Here is a 24,135-nt window from a genome sequence, read left to right as displayed (position 1 = left end):
CCCGATCCTCCTGCAGCCTGCAGGCAAAGGGGGTAAGGGTGGGTGATCAGGGCAACTGGCTGGGGACCCCCAGGGGATGAGAACGTGGAGCCGTAGGCTCTGCCATGGTCTGGGAACACTGGTCTCATGGCAAGGGGTCCCAAGGCACCCCATTACCCAGTGAGTCCATCCCCTGCCCCACATCAAGCTCCCATGGGTGACTTAGGAGCCTCAGCACCCCAAATCCAGTGGGAACCTTCCTTTTGGTACAGAGCCCCCTGACCCAACCCCACATTTCCCATGGCCACCCCTGCTGGGCCTGCCTGCCTCCCCCTGTCCCCTGCCCCCCACAGCCCCATGCCCCAAGGCAGCCCCAGCCCCACGTTCCCCCATCCCCAGGGACTCACCGGTACTGGAAGGGTGCCACAGTGGCAGTGATGGGGTGGCTGTGTGGGGGCCCTGAGGAGAAGGTGATGGCCCCTGACCCAAACACAGGGCCCCTCCCCTGTGAGCCACCATGAGACTCATCCTCTGTCCCTGCTGTGGCTGTTCCCCTGCCCTTCCCAGGGGACCCTCCCAGCCGCCCCCCACCCCTGCCCTGTGCTAGGGGAGCTTTGCACAACTCAGTGAGCTCCCCCACCCTGCCTGCCCCTCTCCTCCCACTGCCCACTGCCTCTGGCCACTTCCCAGGGGACACCAGGGGTCTCAATGGGGCTTTCTGCCCACCCTGAGTGGGGACACCGGGGCTTCCCTCCCTGTCCTCGGCCGGCTCATGGCCAGCACCTTTGCCAGTGGCTTTGGGCTTGAGAGTCTTGGGACCGGGGGCTGGCACTTTCCCTGGCCGAGGGGACAGAGCCCTGTGGAGGACAGGGGACCCCGGGGTGCTCAGGGGGGCTGTGGGGTGCAGTTTGCCATGGGCTATGGCACGGGGCACCGGGATGGCAGACTGGTAATGGCTGCGGCCAGTAGAGTTGACATTGGCTGTCCCCTTCATCCTGGTGAGGCAGCTGCTGGCAAGGCTGTGGAGGAAGAGGAGAATTTGTTATAGCCCAGCTCAGAGAGGGCACCCACAGCCCCTCAGCTGCACCAGACCTTGGTCTTTGTCCCCACTGGCCATGGGTGCTCAATGTCCCCATCCTGGGAGAAGGCCACTGCACCCCACACCCCAGAGTGAGGACACACACGATGTCCCCTCACAGGGATCCACAGGACCAGGGCCTACGTGGTGTCCCCCCCTAGGGAGCCTGTGCAGCCCCACCCCTGTGTCCCCAGGTCCCTACAGCAGGTCCCTGCAGCAAGGACATTTGGGCACAGACCCTCAGCAGTTAAGGCTGCACCTGCACAGGCAGGATGGGGCCCTCTTGGCCACTCAAAACTTTTTCCTGGTCCCCAAAACCACCTCCCGATCAACCAAGACCACCTCCCAGACACCTGAGGCCATCTCCTGGCCACCTAAAACTATCTCCTGGTCATCTAAGACCAACTCCTTGTCACCTGAAACAATCTCCTGTCACCCAAGAGCACCTTCTAGTGGCAGGAGGACCAGCTGTGTGACCCCATCTAGTCGTGTCTGAGTCCCACCCCCACACTGGAGTGTCCTCCTCAGCCCCAATGTCCCCCCACATGGTGCCACCTGCCACATCTCTCCATGCTCCTGCTCTCATCTTGCTTGCCCCATGGTGACTTTCATGTCACCCCTCAGACAGTGCCCTGTGTCCCCACCCCCCTTGCCTTGGTGTTTTTCTCCATGTGATAAGGGTGGGGTCTCATGCCACCCAAAACACCCCCAAGCAGGGCCGTCCTTGCCACCACCAGTGACAGGGATGTCACAGCACAGTTGCAGTGAGGGGAGAAGTTCATCATTCGTCATGCCCACGGGATTTGGGCAGGCAGAGCAGAGCTCAACAAGGAAACCAGCCATGGAACAAAGCTCCATCTCGCCTGCAGCTCTTCAGGAAAAAAATCTCAAAACTCAAAGAAAAAGGTTTTTCTCCAGAGGAAGAATTGATCTCTAGAAAGATGTGGAGCTGTGATCCCGCAGGCACCAGGTGCCACAAATCTCCCAGGACATATATTCCACAGGTTGCTCCAGTATGGTTTCACTCAGCCTCCTTGAAGAAAAACCTCAGAGGAGGAGAAGCATTTTAGGGTCCCAGAGCATTCTGTGGGGACCATCAGCTCCAGGCTGGCCACCCATGGTAAGGGTTCCTCTACCTGGTGCTGGCTTAGTGTTGGATGGGTGCAGTGAGTGCATTGGAGGGTGTACTGGAGCCCACTGAGGCTGATCCTGGTGGGATGGGGAATGCAGCCTTCCAGGTACCCCCCCACACACCTCCTCTTTCAAACCACCCAGCCAAGAGAGAGCTTCTCCAGAGCTGGAGAGAAGCTGGGGGTGCAGGGAGATGGCTCCTTCACCCTGATGGGAACCCATCAGCTGAGCCCAGCCTCAGCCCTGCATCCACTGCATTTCCCAGCAGAGGGTATTACATAAACAGAGTCCAAAAATGTCCCAAAAAGTCCTGTTCTTCCCCATCCTGAGCTGCCCTGAGCCCTGCTCCCCCCAGGCTTTTGGGGGTCTGCAAGGACCAAACCATACCCCACATTCTCCCCACCCTGGGATGACCATCCCCTGCCACAGGCAGCGCTGAAATTCCCTTTTTCCGGGCCCGCATGAGCTGGATCATTTGATCGTGGAGCCGTGGGTCACAGGGAGAAGGGCTGATGCAGCAGATGAGATCAAGGAATCGCAGCACCAATTCCAGCACCAGCTGGGAGCTGCAGAGCTCCTTCCAAGGCAATTTTGATTAAGGGGCAGAGGAAACTGACACACACAGCTCTGGGCTTGCTCTCCCTGAAGCCTCTGAAACACTGGCATGTTTCAGAGGATATCTCCCCACATCCTGGCTGAGCTGGCTCTGTCTCTGCTCACATGGTCACGGCTGAGCCACGGCAGAGGTGGGGGAGGCAGTGCTGGCACAGGCACGGGGGGCTCTGGAGCAGATCTATCCTCGAGTCGCTGCGGGAGGTGGGATGGAGCACGGGGCTCTGCACTCCCATGTGGGCACACAGATCCAGCTCAGAGGGCAACCCCACAGGGGCTGGGGGCTGTGCTGGCACCAGCCCGCACCCAAGGGTGCTGCAATGTGGGCAGCAGGAGCCAGGCAGGGCTGGCCCTGTGCCAATGGGATTTCCCAAACCTACAAAGGTCACTCGTGGGAGTGTGGAGGCCAGGGCTCAGCACCCAGCTGGACACCAGCTCATTCTGGGGGCCTAATGTTCCCAAACCAGCTGTGAATATCAGCAGAGAGCAGCTCCCCTCTGTCCCTCCATCTGTGCCCCACAACCCACGCCTGCAAACCCCAACTCTACACTTTTTTCCCCTCTCTTTAAGGCAGCCCCTGCCCTGAGAGTGCTGTGCCTGGGGATAGAAGTTCACAGCCTTGAGCTCCTGCAAAACACCTTGTGCAAACAAAGTTGACCTTCACAGAACTACAGAACAGTTTGGGCTGGAAGGGACCTTACAGACCATCATCTCAATCCAACCCCATGCCAGGGCTGGGACACCTTCCCCTATTCCAGGTTGTTCCAAGCCCTGTCCAACCTGGCCTTGGACACTTCCAAGAATAAGGGAACCTTCCTTCCCATAGGTGCAAGGAGGACCCATGACCAGTTCCAAGTGACCCATTTCACCCCGAGGTCCCTCACACAAACACCTCCAGCACCAGCAGCTGGCACAGGTGGGTTTTCTCCTAACACAGAGGGAGAGCATCTGCCCCTCACTCCATAAAATCTGTCCCAAGCTCATCCTCAACCAACTCAGAGGCAAAATTTTTATCTAAATTTATGCTATGACCTTACCTTCCCCAGCACCCACTGAGCACCACCAGCATGCAGCACTTCTCCAACCCTGCCTGCTCCCTGGGCATGTGGCATCAGGGCTGTAACCAGGTTTTGTAGATTTTTTTTTCCACTCTGGATTTCTCTCTTGTGGACACAACTTCCATTTCTCCCCCTCTGAGCCCACCAGCGATGCCACACCTGCAGCAGAAGCCAAAGCTGCCACGCTGGCCACAAGAAAATCAATCCTTCTCTTGTGCTCACAGGGTTGAGGCTTCTCAGGAGGTGCCAATGCCTGCTGGGAGCCGGGCTCAGAGCAGCCCTTTTCCCACCACACACACCTCAGATGCCTCCAAGGATTCCACTGTGCTTGGTTCAGCACTACTGACCCCTCCCCAGGCTTCACCCTGCTCTAGAGATGCCATGGGCTTCCTGGGGGATGGTGAGGATGAAGTGGATGTGGCCCCGCTCCCCCTGTCTGTGACACCAGCTGCACCCTCATGCTGGGGTCCCACACCCAGGGATGCCATCAAAGGGATAAACCAAAGCAGCTCCTGCCAAGTCCCTATTGCCCCCAGCAGCTCCAGGAGGAGCCACTCCTTTGCCCAGGAGCCCCCTTCACATCCAGCATCAACCACGACGAACTAAAACCATTCCTGGGAAAGATTCAGCCCATCCTTGTTCCCAAAGAATTCTTCCTTTGCCTCCAGAGTGATTTTACCCTCTCTAGGACAGGGTGTCCCTGGCATGTGCCCCATGTGTGATGATGGCAGGGGAGCAGGCAGGTGCCCATCGCGCTGTGTCACGCTGTGTCACCCTGTGTCATGCTGCGTCACACTGGCATCCTGCTGCCTCTGCCTGGCTAAAGCAGGTCATGGCTTGACCCAGATAGACTCAGCAGCTCCTTTGCAATTAGTTCAAAAGGGAAACAACTTTCTCCTTCAGCCCAGGAACAGCTCTCAGGAGCAGGCTGCTGCTCCCCCTCTGGGTAACATGAGCCCTGGGAACATGGACCTGATTTAATTTGGGGACTTTCAGCTGCTGAGTGAGTTTTTGGCCCAATCACTCCCCTGGGTACCAGCTTGGGATCACTGGGTCCCGTGGTAGTGGAAAGCAGCAGGTACCCATGAGATGTTTTGGCACAAGGGGATATTGTGGAGCAGCCACAGCAGTGCTGTGGGCAGCAGAGCCATGCCTGGGCATCAGTGTGGAGCCTCCTGGGAAGCTGGAGGTGTTGGTCTCCCAGCCAAGCAGAGGATACTCATTTCAGGTGCCTCCAGAGCTCAGGTCTGGGGGTGAACTTCAGTTTTTAACCCCAGAGGTGAGGTGGGATTTGATCCCTTCGGACAATGCCATACACAGAGTTACAAGTGTTCACATTGAAGGAAAAGCCTTGGCTGAGCTGTGTCCTTCATCCCAGGAGAGACACAAGCCAGCACATGCCTGAAGGCATCTCCTTCAAAGAGGCATCTGTTGTGCCCAGAGCTTGAACTACTTCCTCAGCCTCGTGTCCAAATCCATCTCACACGTGTGATTTTAGCAGCCAGAAATGAACAGGGACCTGGAGCCTGATCTCCTTTCATGTCCCCATTTCCATGACCTAGAGGGGTCACTGGAGCATTCCCAGCACTGAAGCAGATCTGCTTTGGAGCCATCCATCACCTGAGCCGAGCTGGGAACAGCCTCCAGCCCTGCGGGGGCTACAATGAGTGGCTGAAGCCCCTGGCTCCACCTCTGTGCCTTGGAGAGGTCCAGGCACGGGGCTCCCATGTTTCCAAGAGAACAGTGAATGGCTCTGCAAGCATTTTGCTCTTTATTTTGTAGCATTTTGGGGTGACTTTTATGAGTGAGATAAAATTTATTTCTCTCCTCTCACAGCTTAAATCCCTGTCAGGGATGACATGCTGTCCTGTGTCCCAAGATTAATGTGGCAGGAGTCTGAGCATGGACACTGAGTGACAGAAAATGTGTTCAACCCATCAGCCTCTGCTGGCACCTTGCTGCTGTTCTGTGTGTGTTTCCCCACCCTGACTCAGCCTCTGGAAGGGGTAAGAGAGCTGAAACCAGGCTGATAAATAGGAAAGAGGGAGGATGGATCCTTCCCTGGGTGTGCTGGGATGCAGAACAGCTCTGTAAATTGGGACTCATCCTTGACACACCCTTGGGACCGGCAGCACAGGAACACCAGGGGCTGCAGCACTGTGCCAGGTGTCCCCACAGAGATGTTCAGGGGCTGCAAAGTGTCCTTCCTTTTTCTGGGTGAGGGTGGAGGGGGCAGCCTAGGGGTGAGAGACAGGAGGAGCTGAGCCCCTGCCAAGGGACAGGACCTGATGCTGTGAAGCAGCTGCCCCCAAAGGCTGCTGCCTGCACCTTGCAGCCCTGTGCAGCATCCAGCCCTGAGCTGCCATCAGGGATGGCCACGCTCCAGCACAGCCTTCTCCCTGGCACGCTTGGGAAGGGCGACAAAGAAAAGGCTCCTTGTGACACAAGGAACATAAAACTTTCCAAAGAGAAACAGAGGGAGCTGGGGCAGAAAGGGCCCTTCAGAGGAGAACAAGCTGCCGATTCAGGCACCAGGCCCAGCCCTCCAGCCCCCGTGCCCTGGGCAGGACCTGGCCTGCCCACCAGCCAGTGTCATTGCCTGGAACGCTGCCACCACCCGGGACACCAGGCTGGGTCCTTCCCCAGGGAGGTGCCACTGCTCCCCTCTCCCGTCCCTCCGGAGGGCAATGTCGGGCTGGGTGCAGGCAGGTGCTTCTCCTGGGTGCACGCAGTGGATGGGCAGGCAGGTGGAAGTGGAGGGCAGCCAGACCCAGCTCTGCCTGTCCTGGATGTCTGTTCCCCCCAGCACGATGCTGGGAGCTCTGTGAGCTGCTGGGAGATGGGCAGGGGCAGGCACTGAAGGACAAAAATCAGCTGTTGTCCAAGCAGACATCATAGAGAAATCACAGAATTGTCAGGTTGGAAAAGCCCTCCAAGATCAAGTCCAACTGCTAACACAGCACTGCCATACCCATCACTAAACCACGTCCCCAAGTGCCACATCCACACGTTTTTGGAACACTTTCAGAGATGCCCAGCCCATAGCCACAGCACTAATCCCTGCCTAAGCCCCTCTGCAGCAATCCCATTAGCCACTTAACCCACTTCAATAAAACCGGCTCTGAGCAAAGCTGAGCTCTGGGCTGGACCTGCTGAAGCAGCCGCTGCCACCGACCCGCGGGTACCCAGGAGACTGAGCTCTGCTCGGACTGAGCTGTGCCCAGCACAAATCCTGGATGGATGGGCTGGGACTGGGGCTGGGGCAGAGCCCGGGGGCTGTGCGGGGTCTGTGCAAGGGGCTGTGGGTGGGGGGGAGCGAGGGGGGGACGGTGCGAAGGGCTGGGCAAGGGTCGTCGATGCCCAAGGCTTCTCCCGGCCACACGGTGCCCGATTCGCCACGGCCCCTGAGTGTTCCCCCAGCCCGTGCCCACCCCGGTCTCTCACAGTCCTGGTTCCTCCTGGGCCGGGGTCTCGGGGCCCGGGGCAGGACCCCCGGCGGGTGGGTATGGGGAGTCCCCGGGCCCGGCGCTGCGGACGTTCAGGAGCCGCCGGTGCTGGACAGCTCCGCCTGCGGCGCCGCCCCCCGGTACCGCCCCCCGGGCCGGTGTCACCCCCCGCCCCGGCCGGTGTCGCCTCCACCCGGTACCGCATCCCGAGCCGGTGTCACCCTCCCCTCTGCCGGGTACCACCCCCTGAGCAGATGTCACCCTTTCCCCCCGAACCGGCGTCACTCTCCTCGGTCCGGCGCCGCCTCCCCCAGCCAGTGCAGCCCCCCAGGACGAGCGTCACGTCCTCGAGCCCGTGTCCGTCCCGTCCCCAACCCGGTGCCCACCGGGCCGGCAGTGCCTGTGGCCGGTGGTGCCACACGGGCCACTGTCGCTGGTGTCACTGTCCCCCTCGGGCCACAGCCGCCAGCCGGGGGCCGGCAGAGGGAGTCCCCAGGGACCAGCCCAGCGCCGGAGGCCCCCGGCCTCCCAGCTCCTCGGCTGCCTGTCTGGGACGGAGCCATCTGTCCGGTGCCTGGTGCCATCTGTCCCCAGCAGCGCTGCCTGTTATGTCCCGGTGTCCCCAACACCCATAGAGAAAAGGGTTGGGCTGTCTTTCCATGGGGTGACAGTTCACCAAACCCTCTCCAGATGCCCCTGCAGTGAAAGGCCACCTGGGAAGGTCTGGGTTGTGCCTGAGGCTCTCCCACTCTCCTCGGCCCCCCGCTCTTCCCGTGCTGTGTGGAAGAACAGCCATAAAGCCGTCGGTAGCCCTGCAGGTGCCTCCTCCAGCACAGGAGCCACCACTGGACACCACAGAGCCTGGGGTCTCTCCAGCATTCAGCACCACAGCCAAAACGTCTCCTATTGCACACCCCGAGGGCTTCAAAACCTTCCCAACACCACCCCAAAACCTTCCAGAACCTCAGTGCTGCCCCGGGGCCAAGGACCTCCCAGCACCGGATCAAGCCCTGGGCCAGGAGCCATCCCACAGCTCCGGTGACATTCAGCTGAACGCTTGTCTGGGCCAAAACTCCACGGAACCAGTTGCATCATTTATTCAGCCCTGTGTTCCTGCAGCATCACACACCTGGCCCTTTGCTCCTGAGAATTTTTAGCAAGACCAGATGTCGCGGTGTCTGCGTTCGCCGCCGCTGTGCGGAAACGGCCCCCCGGTCCTCGACCCATGAAACCTGGAAGGCCCTGATGGATTTTGGCTTGGCTGCTGGGCTGGCGGGGAGAGGCAGCTGCACAGCAGGGCTGCAAAACACATTAACTCAGCAGATGCTGTCACCTTTGCAGGCATATGTGAGCTCTGGGTGGTCAGGATGGTCGAGGGGGCAGCTGGGCTTGTCCCCCCCCTCCTGGCACTGGCAATGCATCCCCAGCACCCCCAGTGCTCCCTGTTGAGACCCTCAATGCCTGTCTGCTCCTTTCAGCACTCAGCTCTCTCAACATACAGCAGGCAGAGCGGAGTCATGGGGGTACCCAAAAAGCATTTTTCCCCCCTAAAGCAGGTTAAGGATTTAAAAATGCCACTGGGAACACAGGACAGTTATCTCTAGGGACACAGCAACAGGGTGTGCCAGCCAAGCGGGAGATTGAGCCCTAAGAGCAGAGACACAGAGCTGAGAATGTGCCATCATCACAGCCAAACTCCAGATTGGGGTGGTTTTAGATTCTGAACCTACTTTGGGTGAAGAACCAAGTGAATGAAATCAACCCATGGATCTGATTCCAAACTGAACCCCTCAATCCCTGCCCCATTCCCATCGCAGACCATTCCTACCATGAGCCAAACTTCCCTGTCTGGTCTCACCTGGCCAAGCAAGACAGGTCTCCCCTGATCCGTCCTGTAATAAACGAAGCCGCTCTTGCAGCCTGGGCTCTTCTGTGGGGTTTGCCCCGAGAGCCCCACACACCCACTGGCACCAAAGGGGGTTTCCCTAGGGATTACCAGGTATTTGCAATGGAAAGCAAAAGCCACAGGGAGCCCTTAATGGGATGAGTGGATTTTCCAGTAAGCTGTAAATCCACAGTGGCTGCTGGCAAACACCTCCCTGCTGGCTCCGGGGGCGGGTGTGTGTGTGGGGGTGTGTGTGTGTTGCAAGAGTCACCACTCCAGAGGGATCCACATCCCCAGGGTTTATCAGAACAACTCCAAGTGTGTTCATGATGCCAACATCCCAAGGGACTTGAGTACTCTCACTTAATAGATGTGTCTGGAAGAGGTTGCCAGGGGCTGGCAATGCCTGGCCCCAATACCCCTCGCCAGCCCAGCACAGCTCTAGTTCCACGACCCTCTTACACCTAAAATTAAACCTCCTCCCTCCAAAGGATGCAGCCAACAGAGCCATCATGAGGCCATCTGAAGGCTGCCTGAGTTTCCTAGAGGGGAGCCCAAGCATCCCTCAAGTTTCCCTTCAGTATCCCTCAGTCATCCCTTTGGCATCCCGCCTGCCCACGGAGGATGGCCGCACTCCTGCCTTCCCTCGCCCACCCCACACTGCACATCCCTCGGTACGGACGTCCCGGCAGGGAGCGAGGAGGGGATGCCGGGCCCAGAGGGGCGAGAAGAGAAGGCGGGGGAGCAGGGGTGGAGGAGAAATCGTGACTTAGAGCCTTGCCCTGCCCAGGGGGAGTTTCCGCTGCCGGAGGCGGCGCCGCCCGGCCGCATCCGCACGGGCCTCGAACGCGATCTGCGGATGAGAAGGGAGAACGAGCACAAACCCGGCTCCCCCAGCTCCCACCTCCGCTCCTCCGTGCGAGCAGGGGATCCGGGGAGCTCAGGCAAACAGCGGGAGGCGTTAACGCGAGCGCCGGCTCCCGCTCCAAACGCGCTCCGCAGCACAGCTGAGACCTTCGGAGCCCCATTCCCCGCTCCGGGGGCGGCGAGGGGATGCCAGGACAGCAGTGCCAGCCGGGCCCGGGCACGGGGGGCTGGTGCTCCCTCCGCATGCGATGCCTTGGGGCACTCCACTCCGCAGTGCCGGCAGGGTGGCAGCAGGGCCGGGGGCAGAGTGGCACCAACACCTCCTGCTGAGCCCTCGTGGGAGGGAACTTGCAGGACGTGATCCCACAATGAAACTCACGGCAGCCCGGCACCGAGATGGGGGGACCCGAGCCCCCCCATAAAAGTCCCGAGGGCAGCGATGGTGCCACAGGTGCTTTGGGGCCGGGATGGGGCACTGACCAGACAAGCTCAGAGAGGTGCAGGGGGACCAAGTCCCACAGCCAGAGACAGCCTCAATCCAGCTCCCACCCCACCAGGACCCCCGGGGACAGAGCAGAGCTTCAAACCCTCCCTGGGCCACTCATCCAGAACCTCTCCCCGCCCTGGTTAATGAAAATCTTGCTCTCCCCAATTATTGTCACTTCCTGTGATGGTGGATGTGGGTGCCACATGCCAGGGCAACCTCCAGCCCCTTTCCCAACAAGCGTCTCCTGATGCAGGCACTCAGTCCACAGCAGTGCCCAATGTCCAGAGCACTGCCCAGACCCTGCAGCACAACTCAGCAAAGCTCATTACAGGTCACTTGCTAATGAGCAAGACTCAGGCCGTGCCAGCAAATGCACCAGGGAAGCCACCAGAGCCTGCTGGGACAGGTTGGTGGCTGATCTGTCACCTGGAGCATTCGAGGAGTTCCTGAGGTGGTGGCAATGTGCCATCTCCCTGCAGCCTGTGCCTCAGTTTCCCTATGCACTGCCACCAGCCTCGTCACCACCAGTGCCACCGACTGCCCCAGCAGGTCCGGGCTCCCTGCAGAGCACTCCTGGGACTGGCACTCCTTGGTTAGGGCTTGGGGACCAATCCTGCCCAGCCAGGACAGGCCAGTGACAGGAGATGAGACATCCTAGGGACACACAGGGCAGAGGCAGTGTGGTCCCAGCTGTTCCTTCCCTGTCACTGCTGTTTTTCCCACTGCACAAAACACAAAGGGCTGTAGGAGGACAGAGGGTGCTGTACCTGCCCTGAGTGCCACTAAATGGATGCCCCAGACAGGTGAGGGGGGACTGTCACCCATTTGCCAGCAGCAAAGTGAAGGTGGTTCACAGGGTGGTGGGAACAAATGCTGAAGACTTCCATCCAATGCTGATGTCCCAACCCCATACTGGTGTCCCCATTCCAGACTGATGTTCCCAGCCCAGGCTGGTGACCAGGCACTTTGTTGGTGGAGCATTCCAGACCTCCCCAGGGAGCACATGCAGGTGAGGGGACATCCTGCTTGGTCAGTGAGCAGGAGTGGCTCTGCACGGGTGATGGGCAAGGAGAAACACTCTCCTCCCACAGTGCCCCCTCCAGCTGCACACGGATCCTGCTCCAGCCAGAAAGGAGGAACATGTCCCCAGGGTTCTCACCTGGTGGCTGCCCCAGTTGGTGGCACTGGGGACAGGACAGGGTGCCTCAGCCTGGTGGCATCAGGACCTATCCCCACAGTGGTGCCAGCCTGCCCCAAGCTCCTGCCACCAGCCCAGCCAGGGCCCATGGGGCTGCAGTGCCCCCACAGGCCATGGGATCAGTGGCTGCACCTCAAAACCCAGCCCTGGGGGTCACCTGATCCCCCTGTCTGTGGCCCAGGCCCCACATCCCGCCCCAGGCCTGGGCCCCGCTCCCATCCGCAGCCGGAAACACCTTTTTCCTGTCCGTGGGGCTGCATGGGGGGGGCAGCAGGAAAAAACCTCGTGTCCTGGCAGGTTATTTACATCCTGCTGCCAGTGGGGCCAGCCTGATTCCCTCCACGTCCCCACATGCACCCCAAGCTCTGCTCCAGCCCTGTCAGCCTCATCCCTGTCCCCATCCTATTCTTGTTCTCACCCCCCATCTCATCCCATCCTGTCCCTATCCCCACCCCATCCCTATCCTCATCCCACCCCCAACACATCTCATCATCTCACCTCATATCTCATCTCACCCCCACCCCTTCCCTATCCCCATCCCTGCCCCCATTTTAATCTTATTTCCCATCCCAGTTCTCATCCCCATGCTTTCTTCACCCCCATTCCTCTCCTCAATGCCACACCCCTCCCAACACACCAAGACTGGAGACCCCCTTTACTGGAAGGAGGATCCCAAATCCTGCTTTGGGGATACCATTTTCCTCCCAGTGAGCATCAGAGCTCACCCAGTCCCACAGTCCCCATCCCTGCCTGTCTCCCCTCTCCCTGGGCTCTCAGAGCCATCTCCCGTGTCCACGTCCCAGGAGCCTTCTGTCTCATCCAGTCCTAGGAAAATGTCGGGGGGAAACTGAGGCACGGGGCCGGCAGGGCTGGCAGTGCCCGAGGCCAGGGCCAGGGGCAGCGCCGGGGCGTGTGCGGGCAGCGCTGCCCCCGGGCGCGGGAGCCCCGCACCCCGGCACGGGCACTTACTCAGCGCCGCGAAATGACTCAGCCGGGATCCGGCCGGGCCAGCCGGGATTTCCTGACTCAGCTCCCCCGGCTGTGAAACTGGGGGGGTCCAGCCCCTCCTTCCAACAACACAGACACACACACACGCTGCTGCGGGGTGCAGGGAGCTCCCCCATCCTTGTCACTCCCTTGGGAGCACATGGACCCTCTCTGGCACCAGGGATAATGGCACGGCAGCCGTGGCAAAGCCTCGGGGAACGCAGACAGCGCCCCAAAAACCCACGGGCAAGCCCTGCCCGCACGGGGTCTCGCCCGCTCTGGGCAGTCGCGAATATGCAGCAGGGCCGGCTGCGGGCCTGGCATCCCGGCACACCCAGACTCCCCGGCTCCCCTCCCAGTTGTTTTTTTCCTAGGTGAAATCCAGGAAAAGAGTCGTCCCGGCACTCGGCGGGTCTTCACTGCCTCCCTCGCGCAGGGTGACGGCACCTCTGTGTCTCAAGGGGCACGGCCTGAGATGAAGTCATCCCAAAGTTTCCCCTCTGTCCTGTGCCATGCCGGTTTGGCTGCAACCCTCCCAGCTTCAAGCAGCGCGGGGATGGCTCCTTCTCCCTAGATGGTGGAGGATCCCCATGGGAAGCAGCCATGGATGCCTACAGCTCAGAAGCACCTTCCCATATCAAAAACGAGGGCAGACACCATGATCTGCCAGCACGGACCTGCTCTGCCTGTGGGGCAGCAGGACATTTTCGGCAGTCCCCGTGCTTCAGTTTTCCCCGTTACCCTTTGCTGGCCATTTTGCGCTCCTCAGGACTGAACTGGGGAGGCACCACAGCGTCTTCCTGCAGTCCCCCTCTGTCGGGGACAGGAACTGGGGGTGTCCAGGGGACACCGAAGGCACTGGGACACGGGAATTTGCCACGCTGCAGCTCCCACTGCTGAAACAGGGTCTCTGCAGAGAGGTGGGGACATCGTGGGGCACAGGAGAGGGGACGGGGGGGGGCTGCCCCGAGTGTGAGGCTGTGCCAGCCCCGACAGCTGCTGCCTGTGCTCCCCGGTCCCTGCCAGCATCTCTCGTGTCACCGCTGTTCCCCGCAGCATGACCCCAGCACCTCGGTGCTCAACAGGGTGTTCCCCATCATCTGCCGCCCGCACCGTGGCCAGCCAGTCCCCGATGGGGTGTCCCCCATCACCCCCCGCTGTCCCCTCTGTCAACGCCGATCCCCGCAGGATGACCCAGCCGGTGCGTCCCCGAACGTCCCCGCCAGTCCCTGTCGGGGTGTTCCGCACCAGAGCCCGTCTCCGTCGGGGTGTCCCTGCCTTCCAGGGCCACGCAGGATGTCCCCATCACCCCCACTCCCACCGGCGTGGCTCCCGAGTGTCCCCGCTGCCTCGGGGACGTGCCCCACGTCCCACCCCGGTGCCCCGCTCACCGCTCGCTGCCCCGTCCCGCGCGGCCCCGCCGGCAGCGCCCGGAGCCGCCGCCGGTGGCGGAGTGACAGCGCGGCCGGGGACCCGCGCGGGCCGGGCCGGCGGCCGGGGGAGGAGTCGCGCAGGCCCGTGCCCGGCCCCGCCGCTCCGGCCGCCCGGGGTGCCCGCCCCGGCCTCCGGCCCCCGGCCCCCGGTCCCCGGCCCGGAGAGGCAGGTGCGGGGCCGCCCGTGCTCCACTCGGTCCCCAGGGACGGTTCCGCCCGGTCCCCGCTGCCCCCGGTGCCGCTCGGCTGCCGAGCCGCGGCGCCTGGAACCGGCAACAGAGTCGGAGCCGGGGAAACCCCATGGACTCCCCCCAGACCCCCCCGGGACATCCCCTCCTCGGATTTCTCATGGATCCCACATGGCTGCCCTGAGCCCGTGGATCCCCCACGGATCCCTCTCGGTATCCCTCCTCGACTCTCCCCGGATGCCCTCACGAACTCCCTCCATGTGTCATCCCTCCATCCCCTCCCCATGGATCCTGACATTGTCCCCGCAAGCACCCCTTCACATCCCCCATGGATCCCCCCAGCGAATTTCTTATGGATCCCGGCCCCAACCACCCCCATCCCCCTCTTCCCCGGATCCCCGCCATGGATTTTCCCTCTGTCCCTCCCTGATTCCCTTCCTGGGTCGTGCCCCACCAGACCCCCGGCTCTGGATCTCCTCTCCATGGATCTTGACCCGCTCTGGATGCCCCTGTATTTCCCCGGATCCCACATGTATCCCCGACCCCTGGACACACCCGCCTGCACTTGCTCTTCCCCCGGATCTGTATCTATGGCCTTCCTCGAGGTCCCCCTGGATCTTCTCACGGACCCCTGTGCTGGGTCCCCCCTTCCCATCCTCTCTCCGCGGAGCCCGGCACGAACCCTGTAAGGGATCCCGTTTTGGGTCCCTATAGACAGCCCTGTCCAAGGGTGCCCCACCATGAGTTCCCTTGATCCATGGATTCCCAACCTCTGAATTTTGCTGCCTCCCTTCTGCTCCCCCCCATGGATCCCCACCCATAGATCCTCCTAGCTTCCTTGCCCCAACAAATTCCTCCCATCCAACTTCCCCCAGACATCTCTCGATTCTGCCCAACCCATAGATTCCCCCCTTCTCCTGAATTCTCTCTGGAACCCCCATAGGTCCTTCACAGATCCCCCTACATCCCCATAACATGGTTCCCACCCCATGTCCCCTCGATCCCCGCACCCATGGATCCACCCTATAGACGTCCCTCCATTTCCACCCATGGATCCCCGATGGATCCCACCCATAGATTTCTCTGCATTCACCACCCGTGGAACCCCGAGGGAACTCCCCATGGGTCCCCTCCATCCCCCACCCATGGACGGGTCCCCTCCATCCCCGCTCCATGGATTCCCGCCCCTTCATTCCCGCCCCTCCATTCCCGCCCCTCCATTCCCGCCCCTCCATTCCCGCCCCTCCATTCCCGCCCCTCCATTCCCGCCCCTCCATTCCCGCCCCTCCATTCCCCGCCCCGGCCCCGCCCCGTTCCCGGCCCGGCCCCGCCTCCGCGCCCGCGGGGCGGCCCCGCCCCCGGCGCGGCGATGGCGGCCCCGGCGGAGGACGTGGCCCCGGTGTGGGCCCGGGCCCCGGTGCGGGACGCGGCCTCGGCCAGCAGCGCGGGCCCGTGGTCGCTGCGGCACCTGCACCTGGACCTGCGCGTGTCCTTCGCGGCCGCGGGCGCGGGGCGGCTCCTGGGGCGGGCGCGGCTGGAGCTGCGCTGCGAGCGGGACGGCGCGGGCGGCGCGGAGCTGCGGCTGGACGCGCACCCCGCGCTGGCCGTGAGCCGCGCCGCGCTCCTGCCGCCGCCGGGCGGGCCCGGGGACGCGGCCGAGCAGGAGCTGCCCGTGGAGAGCCGGCCCTTCGCCAGCTATGGCAGCGCCCTGCACATCGCCCTGCCCCAGGCCCCCCGTGCCGGGCAGCTGCTCACCCTCCTCATCGACTACGAGGCGGGCGAGGGGCCCGGGGTGAGCGCTGGGACACCGGGGGACACCGGGCCCGGGGGGTGGGAGTACACCGGGAGACACCGGGCCCGGGAGGAGCAGGGGGACACTGGGGAACACCGGGCCCGGGATGAACAGGGGGACACTGGGGAACACCGGGCCCGGGATGAACAGGGGGACACTGGGGAACACCGGGCCTGGGATGAGCAGGGGGACACTGGGGAGTACCGGGCTCGGGATAAGGAGGGGGACACTGGGGAGTACCGGGCCCGGGATGAGCAGGGGTGGGGGTGAGGAGATACCGAGCCCGACAGGTGACCGGGTGGATGGAAGGGACGCCGAGCCCCGCGGGACACCCAGGCCCACAAGGACCGGGAGGACACTGAGTGTGGACTGGGGGCTGCCAGACCCGGGGGGAGCTGGGGGATGGTCCAGGGGACACCAGGCCTGGAGTGGGCAAAGCTCCAAGGGTGAGGAGCCCCTTCCCAGCTCCCTCCACGAGGAGCGGCTGTGGTCAAGCTGCCCCTCACTGGGGTCTTGGTCCCTCCCCAGGTGTGCTGGCTGTCCCCTGAGCAGACGGCAGGGAAGCAGAAGCCCTACATGTACACCCAGGGCCAGGCTGTGCTCAACAGGTCCTTCTTCCCCTGCTTCGACACCCCCTCAGTCAAGTTCACCTATTCAGCCACTGTGAAGGTAAGTGGAGCCCCAGGAGCTGCCCTGGCTGTTCTCTGACACCCAGCAGCAGCAAAACCCTCCATGAGTGCAAAGTTTGCTGGAGAAGAAAGTCCAAAGGAGGCCACGGAGATGATGCAAGGGCTGGAGCACCTCTGCTGTGGAGCCAGGCTGGGAGAGCTGGGATTTCAGCCTCCTGCCAGCCAGGCCGTTCACCTGCAGAAGAGAAGGCTCTGAGGAGACCCAAGAGCCCCTCCCAGTGCTTAAAGATTCTCCAGGAGAGCTGGAGAGGGACCTGGGAGAAGGATCTAAGTGCCAGGACAAGGGGAATGGCTTCTCACTGCCAGAGGGCAGGGTTAGATGGGATATTGGGAAGGAATTCTTCCCTGTGAGGGTGGTGAGGCCCTGGCACAGGGTGCCCAGAGCAGCTGTGGCTGCCCCTGGATCCCTGGAAGTGTCCAAGGCCAGGCTGGACAGGACTTGGGGCAGCCTGGGATAGTGGAAGGTGTCCCTGTCCATGGCAGGGAGTGAGACAAGATGATCTTTAATGTCCCTTCCAGCTGAAACTGCTCGTAGCTGTTGGGTCCCTTGCAGGGAATGTGCCAAAGCACTGGGGCATCAGAGCAAGGACACTGCTTCAAACCCTCCTCCTCAGGCTGAGAAATCACTCACCTGTACTTGGGCTGTTTTTCTCTTAGATGCCCTTTTGGATGGAGACAAGCAGCCCCAGCGTGCTGCTGCCTCTCCCCAGTTGCAGTGCTGGAGTGGGTGCATGTGCTGGCCTGGCTGTCCTGCCCAGAGCTCCTGACATTTGCAGCAGGAGGAGCTGAGTTTGGGGGAAACAGCTGGAGGGAGGTGGTGGTGCTGGGCCATGCTGGGTCCTGGTGGCAGTTTTGGGGCTGCCAGACTTCCGGGAAGGAGCAGCTGCTGTTCCCCAAAGATGGCACTAAATCCAGATTCCCCCCTTGCCTGTGTGTGGGCATGTGGTGACACTGGCACTGGGCTGCCATCCTGCTGTGGGCAAGGGGAATGCCTAATGGTGTGACACCAGCCAGTGCCAATGGCATGTGGTGGCATCAGCTGGTGATGCCAGGATTGATTTATTTTGCTCTCCCAGGGCAGAGCCCCTCTGGTGCCACAGGGTGAGCGTGGGATGGGGCTGTTGCTGAGCTCTGGTGTGAGCTCTGTATTCCCTGTGCACCATGAGGCTCACCCCCTGCTTGGCTAGGGCACACTGGATCACTCTCCCTGGGCTCATGGCAAATCCAGGCTGCTGGATTTGCCATGGCTTCTACACTGGCTTGAGAACAGGAAAAATGAGTTGTTGTGCAAGAACTGGGAGGGGAGTCAGTGGCTGAGGGATCTGCATCCTCTGCCCTTTCACACCTGCAGCTCCAGCATTTCCTTATCTCCTGGGAGCTCCAGGGGCACCCGGGGCAGCTCCAGGTACCCTGGCATTGCAGGGATGCAGCTGGGATCCTGAGTGGGAGCTCAGGGTGTTCCTGCTCTGCTCTGCTCCCCAAAGCCTGCAGTGCCCTGGGCCCCAGCACCTCCAGGCTGGGACACATTTGCCATCAGACACTGTGGTGTCCCAGCTGGCTTAGCTGGCCTGCCACTGTGTGTGCTGTGAGGCTGATGGCTCTGTCCACGTGGTCAGGTCCCCGAGGGCTTCACGGCTGTGATGAGTGCCACGAGCTGGGAGAAGCAGAAGGATAACACCTTTGTATTCAAGATGTCCCAGCCAATCCCCTCCTACCTGATCGCTCTGGTTGTTGGGGACATCGTGTCTGCTGATGTTGGCCCAAGGTAAGGGGCTCAGGAGGGCTCCAGAGCTGTGGGAGCTGCACAGTGAAGCTCCTGTGGCAGCCACTTTCTGCTTCTCCCTGCTCCATGGGGCTCTGGAGAGCAGAGACACTGGCCATAAACATGGCACAGTCAGTCCCTGTCTGTGTCACCAGATTGTGGGCTCTTGGCATGAGGGTCCTTCTCAAACTGGAGCATGAAAAGGAGCCTTGATGCTGGGTTCCCCCCCTTTCAGGAGGGTTCCTGGCTCTGCTCATGCCACCTTGCACATGAATGAGGGCAGTGGGTCCCATGCATGGAGGATCCCACATTTCCTCACAGGCTGGTGCTTTCTTGAGTTCTTGGCTGCCGCTGCAGCCATAAAAAAGCCCTTTGACATTCAGACAAGGAAAGAAATCACAGCAATTTGCACTACTGGTCTCTCTAGATGCCTTTATCAGCCGGGTTTTATTTTTCTTTGGAATAAACCTGTGCAATTTCTGTCTGATGAAGCAACAAGGTGAAAGTCCCCTAATGGTTAAACTTCCTCTTCTCTGCACTTGGCCAGGAGCCGTGTCTGGGCCGAGCCCTGCCTGATTGAGGCTGCCAAGAAGGAGTATGATGGGGTGATTGAGGAGTTCCTGGTGGTTGGAGAGAAACTCTTTGGACCTTATGTTTGGGGCAGGTATGGCTGGAAGGTTCCTGAAGGATCTGGCTCCTCAGGGACGGGGAGGGAGTTTCCTTCTGTCCCCAGTCCCGTCTTCAGTTGGAGCGGGGTCTGAGCCCAGCCTTCCCTGGCAGGTACGACATCCTGTTCATGCCGCCCTCCTTCCCCTTTGGCGGCATGGAGAACCCCTGCCTCACCTTCGTCACGCCGTGCCTGCTGGCCGGGGACCGCTCCTTGGTGGACGTCATCATCCACGAGATCTCCCACAGCTGGTTTGGCAACTTGGTCACCAACGCCTCGTGGGGCGAGTTCTGGCTCAACGAGGGCTTCACCATGTACGCCCAGAGGCGCATCTCCACCGAGGTCTACGGTGCGTGGCCCTGCCTGGCTGCGGGGTGCTGAGCCCTGCCTGGCTCTGGGGTCTGTCCCACAGCTCAGGGCATCCCTCCGAGTGCCAGTGGGGATGGAGCCCGTGCTGCATCTCAGAGGAGTTGAAGGGCAGCAGCTGCAAAGCCCTGTGGGGCTTTGTAAACTGAAAAAGAGTAGGTTTAGATTAGATATTGTGAGTTTGGGGAGGCCCTGGCACAGGAGGCTTTGGCTAACCCATCCCTGGAAGTGTCCAAGGCCAGGTTGGAAGGGGCTTGGAGCCACCTGGTCTAGTGGAAGGTGTCCCTGCCCATGGCAGAGGGTGGAACAAGATGACCTTTAATGTCTGTGATTTCTGGTAGCCTTTGCTCTGAGATGGACAGTTCCCTGCAACCTGGCCAGGAATGTGGGCACTGTGTCCTTGCCTCACTTTCCTCATCCTCCTGCAGCTCCCATGTGGAGCTGATACCAGCTGTCCTGAGCTCCCCCCTGGACATACAGTCCTGTCCAGAAGCTCGTGCTCTCCCAGCACAATTTGCTGTATCCACATGAATTTAAGTGGCTCGAAAAATCTCTCGCTGCCTGGGGCTGGCTTGCCCCACACCTTCCTGCAGCTCTGCCATCCCAGCTCCTCATGTGTGGGTTTCCTGCTCTCCCAGCTCGTGCACTGATGGTGTTCCTCTCCCGCCGCAGCGCCCGCTGTGCCCGCAGTGCGCAGGGCTCTGGCCAGGCTCCCTGAATGCCTCTGCTTGTCTCTGCCCAGGTCTGCCCTACACCTGCCTGGAGGCTGCCACGGGAAGGGCCCTCCTGCGCCAGCACATGGATGCCACGGGGGAGGACCATCCCCTCAACAAGCTGCGGGTGGTGATCGAGCCAGGTCGGTGTCCCTGGGTGTCCCTGGGTGTCCCTGGGTGTCCCTGGGCTCCGGGGGAGCGGGACAGTGGCAGGTGGGCTGGGGGGCCGGGCTGTCAACAACACCAGCACGGGTCATGGGACCTGGTGGCTGTAGGAGGGGTAGGATAGGCTGCACCCAGCACTGATGGAGGAATCTTGGTGCCTGTGAGGGCTGTGTTGCAGCTGGGCAGAGGATTTCTGATGGTTTTATCTTTTTCTAGGTGTCAATCCAGATGACACATACAATGAAACACCCTATGAGAAGGGGTACTGCTTCGTTAGCTACTTGGCCCATCTTGTGGGCAACCAGAGCAAGTTTGATGCCTTCCTCCAGGTGGGTGTGAGCTGCAAAGTCAAAATGCCACGACAGGAGGCCAGGGCACAGCAGGACCCTGGGAAGGAGAGGCTGAGAGGGTGGCTGGGGAGAGGAAGAAGAGGTGGGAAACGGAAATGTGAATAGGGGAATAAGATGAAGGCAGAGCCTCGCCTCGTGCTTGCAGCAGGTGCTGGGAATGTTAAGGGGTATCCCTGGGGATGCAGGGGGCTGGGAGCCCCTGGAGGGTACAGGGGTCAGAAGGGGTTCCCCAGTGAGGTGGAGCATACAGAGGACTGGGCAGCACTGCTGGGGTGAGAGTGTCTGGCATCAGCCCCATCCATGCCCACAGGCCTACGTGAACCGGTTCAAGTTCCAGAGCATCACTGCAGATGACACCCTCGGGTTCTTCCTGGAGTACTTCCCAGAGCTGAAGGAGAAAGGCGTGGACTCCATCCCAGGTCAGCACAGTGCCATCCTGGCCAGGAACAGGGCTGCCACTTCTCAGGCCCGCTCCCGTGGGTGTCAGAGCAGCCCATGTCCCCCGGGGCCTTTGCCTGTTGCTTTGTGTGTTTTACCGGGGATGCTGTTGCTGCCAGCCCGGCTCTGTTGGAGCAGGCATGGGTGGCACTGGCCAGCTGGGATCAGCCCAGGCTTAGGCATGTGCCAGCTCAGCCTGATTTTTTTCCATTCAAACTCAGTCCCTGCTCTGCACTTGGGTGCTGTTTCATGGGGTGTCCATGACTCAGCCTGGTGAGTCTGGTGAGCACTGGGATCAGGGCCAGCCAGCACTCTGAGCTTGGCCCAGCCTTGCTGGAGATCCAGGCTTGGCAGGAGCTTTCCATGCTGGAGCTGGTGGTGCTGGGGCTGATACCTGCAAGCACACCCTGAGCCTCACCCCATTAGTTTGAGGTGGTCACCATCTTTGGGCAGGTTTGGTGGCACTGGGAGGAGGTGGGGGAGTCTGGGCAGCAGCAGCTGGTGTGGGGCTCAGGGCTCTGTTCTCAGCTCTCCCTCCTGCCTCGCTGCAGGGTTTGAATTTGACCGCTGGCTGAACACGCCGGGCTGGCCGCCCTACCTGCCTGACCTGTCACCCGGGCAGCAGCTGATGAGGCCGGCGGAGGAGCTGGCAGAGCTCTGGGCAGCTGACAGCTTGAACATGGAGGCCATCGAAGCCGTGGACATCATGGGCTGGAGGACGTACCAGCTGGTCTATTTCCTGGATCAGGTTCTGCAGAAGTCCCCCCTGCCTGAAGGTGAGTGCCAGGGCACTCCCAGGGCTCTGGTGCCCAGAGGAGACACGGGGTGATGTGCCCAGGTCCAGCCAGTTGGCCGGGGGTGTGACTGGGGGGACACTCGGGTGTGTGGCCATCAGCCCCTCTCCAGCTGCTCTGTGGGTCCTGGTTCCAGGGAAGCCTCAGTTGGTGTGGTGGAAGATGGAGAGCCAGGGGAAGCATGTCCCTGGATTTATGGGGACACGTGCAGTCCTCTGTCCCCAGGCTGGCTCTGCTGGGCTGTTGTGTCCCCATGTCACTGCAACTCTCCTTGCCCTCTGCTGAGGAATCTCCCTCTACTTTGTGCTGGCACCCCAAGCCACCAGCACATGGCCTTGCAGGGCTACCCAGCCTGGGAGGCCCAACAAGGGCACTGTCCTGCCCAGGGCCAGCAAGTGCCTGGGGTGCTCCAGAGCTGGGGGTAGGGGGCACTTGGGCAGGGGCCAGGGCTGACCCGAGGCTGGGAGGACCCCAGAGAATTTGCAGCTCAGCTGGGATGGACTCACAGGGTTCCCTGGGAGCAGGAGCTGGGAGCTGGGTCAGAGCCCCCTGGGGGATGGTGACCGCTCCCCTCTCACAGGAAATGTGAAAAGGCTGAGCAAGATGTACCCCAAGATCTCCAAGGCCCAGAACGCTGAGCTGCGACTGCGCTGGTGCCAGATTGTCCTCAAGAACAACCTGGAGGCTGAGTACAGCAAAGTCAAGGACTTCCTGCACAGCCAGGTTTGTCCCTGGGCACTGGTGGCAGTGCCCAGCAGCATGCCAGTGGGGAAAGATGGGCATGGGGCACAAGGCCTTCAGTGCCAGAGAGACAGGGATTTGCTTTTGTTTTTGATAGTCCCACAGGATGGTTTGGGTTGGAAGGGGCCTTAAAGCTCATCTTATTCCACCCTGTGCCATGGGCAGGGACACCTTTCACTTGACCAGGTGGCTCCAAGACCTATCCAGCCTGGCCTTGGACACTTCCAGGGATGTGCCAGGGCCTCACCACCCTCACAGGGAATAATTCCTTCCCAATATCCCATGTATCCCTGCCCTCTGGCAGTGGGAAGCCATTCCCCCTTGTCCTGTCACTCCAAAGTCCCTCTCCAGCTCTCTTGGTGCTGGAAGGGGCTCTAAGGTTTCCCTGGAGCTTTCTCTTCTGCAGGTGAACACCCCCAGCTCTCCCAGCCTGGCCCCAGAGCAGATGAGCTCCAGCCCTCAGAGCAGAGGGGCTCCACCTCCATAGACTCCTGTCTTGCTCGGTCTTGTGCTGGAGACTCCAGAGCTGGATGCACTGCTCCAGTGTTGGGGTCTTATGAGAGGGCAGAATTTCCTCCTCACCTGCTGCTGGGGATGAGCCTAGGACACAGCTGGCTTTCCAGTCTGGGAGAGCACAGGGCCAGGTCACACCCATTTTGGCCTCCAAGTCCTTCTCTGAAGGACTGCTCTCCATTCCTCCATCCATCCTATCCTGACCCAGGTGCAGGACCCTGCACTTGGCCTTGTTAAACTTCTTGAGCTTCTCAGGGTCTGCTCCTTCTCCAAGGTTCAGGTGCTCCCCCTTCCCCAGATGCTGAGGTGCCAAGGGCTGCCCAGGGCAGCATTCCCCACCCTGTGCCATTTGCCACGTGCTCTGTGCCTCGCCGAGAGCAGGGACAGGGGCCATGGGGGCCGTCACGGCGCTGTCTCCGCAGGGCAAGCAGAAGTACACGCTGCCGCTGTACCGCGCCATGTGGGGCGGCTCCGAGGCCACGCGGGCCCTGGCCATGGAGACCTTCTCGGCCACGGCCCCGCAGCTCCACGTCAACGTGCAGAACTACGTCAAGAAGATCCTGGGCTTGGCAGCGGCCGAGGCCTGAGGCAGCCTGGGCTCTGCCCCTCCGCCGGTGTTCCTGCTGGCAGGACCTCAGTGCCTCCCTCTCGCATTTCCTTATTAAAATGTGGGATTTTTTTTTCTCAGTGTTCCTCCTGTTCTCAGTGTGCCACGCGCCACCTTAGAGTGACTCCCTGCCCCCTTGCCAGCCCTGCTCTGGGCACTTGGGATGGTGCTGGCTTCTCCTGGTGCTGG

The 24,135-nt window shown here is 61.2% G+C and overlaps 1 protein-coding gene across 1 annotated transcript; it reads left to right on the top strand.

The window, feature by feature from the left end:
- Positions 1-15,718: 15,718 nt before the first annotated feature.
- RNPEP (arginyl aminopeptidase) lies at positions 15,719-24,031 on the top strand (the record flags this gene model as incomplete). The annotated part of the gene is made up of 11 exons (XM_084220535.1): positions 15,719-16,141; positions 16,670-16,810; positions 18,447-18,595; positions 19,140-19,256; positions 19,373-19,608; positions 20,368-20,481; positions 20,720-20,832; positions 21,164-21,272; positions 21,843-22,067; positions 22,666-22,808; positions 23,762-24,031. 11 exons carry the CDS (start codon positions 15,719-15,721, stop codon positions 23,924-23,926), a joined length of 1,935 nt encoding a protein of 644 aa, XP_084076661.1. The 3' UTR covers positions 23,927-24,031.
- Positions 24,032-24,135: the final 104 nt, after the last annotated feature.

The sequence above is a fragment of the Fringilla coelebs genome (assembly GCF_963513975.1).
Source record: "Fringilla coelebs genome assembly, chromosome: 23".
NCBI lineage: Eukaryota > Metazoa > Chordata > Aves > Passeriformes > Fringillidae > Fringilla > Fringilla coelebs.
The sequence above is the reverse complement of the archived record's forward strand: the minus strand, read 5'-3'. Positions and strand labels throughout refer to the sequence as shown.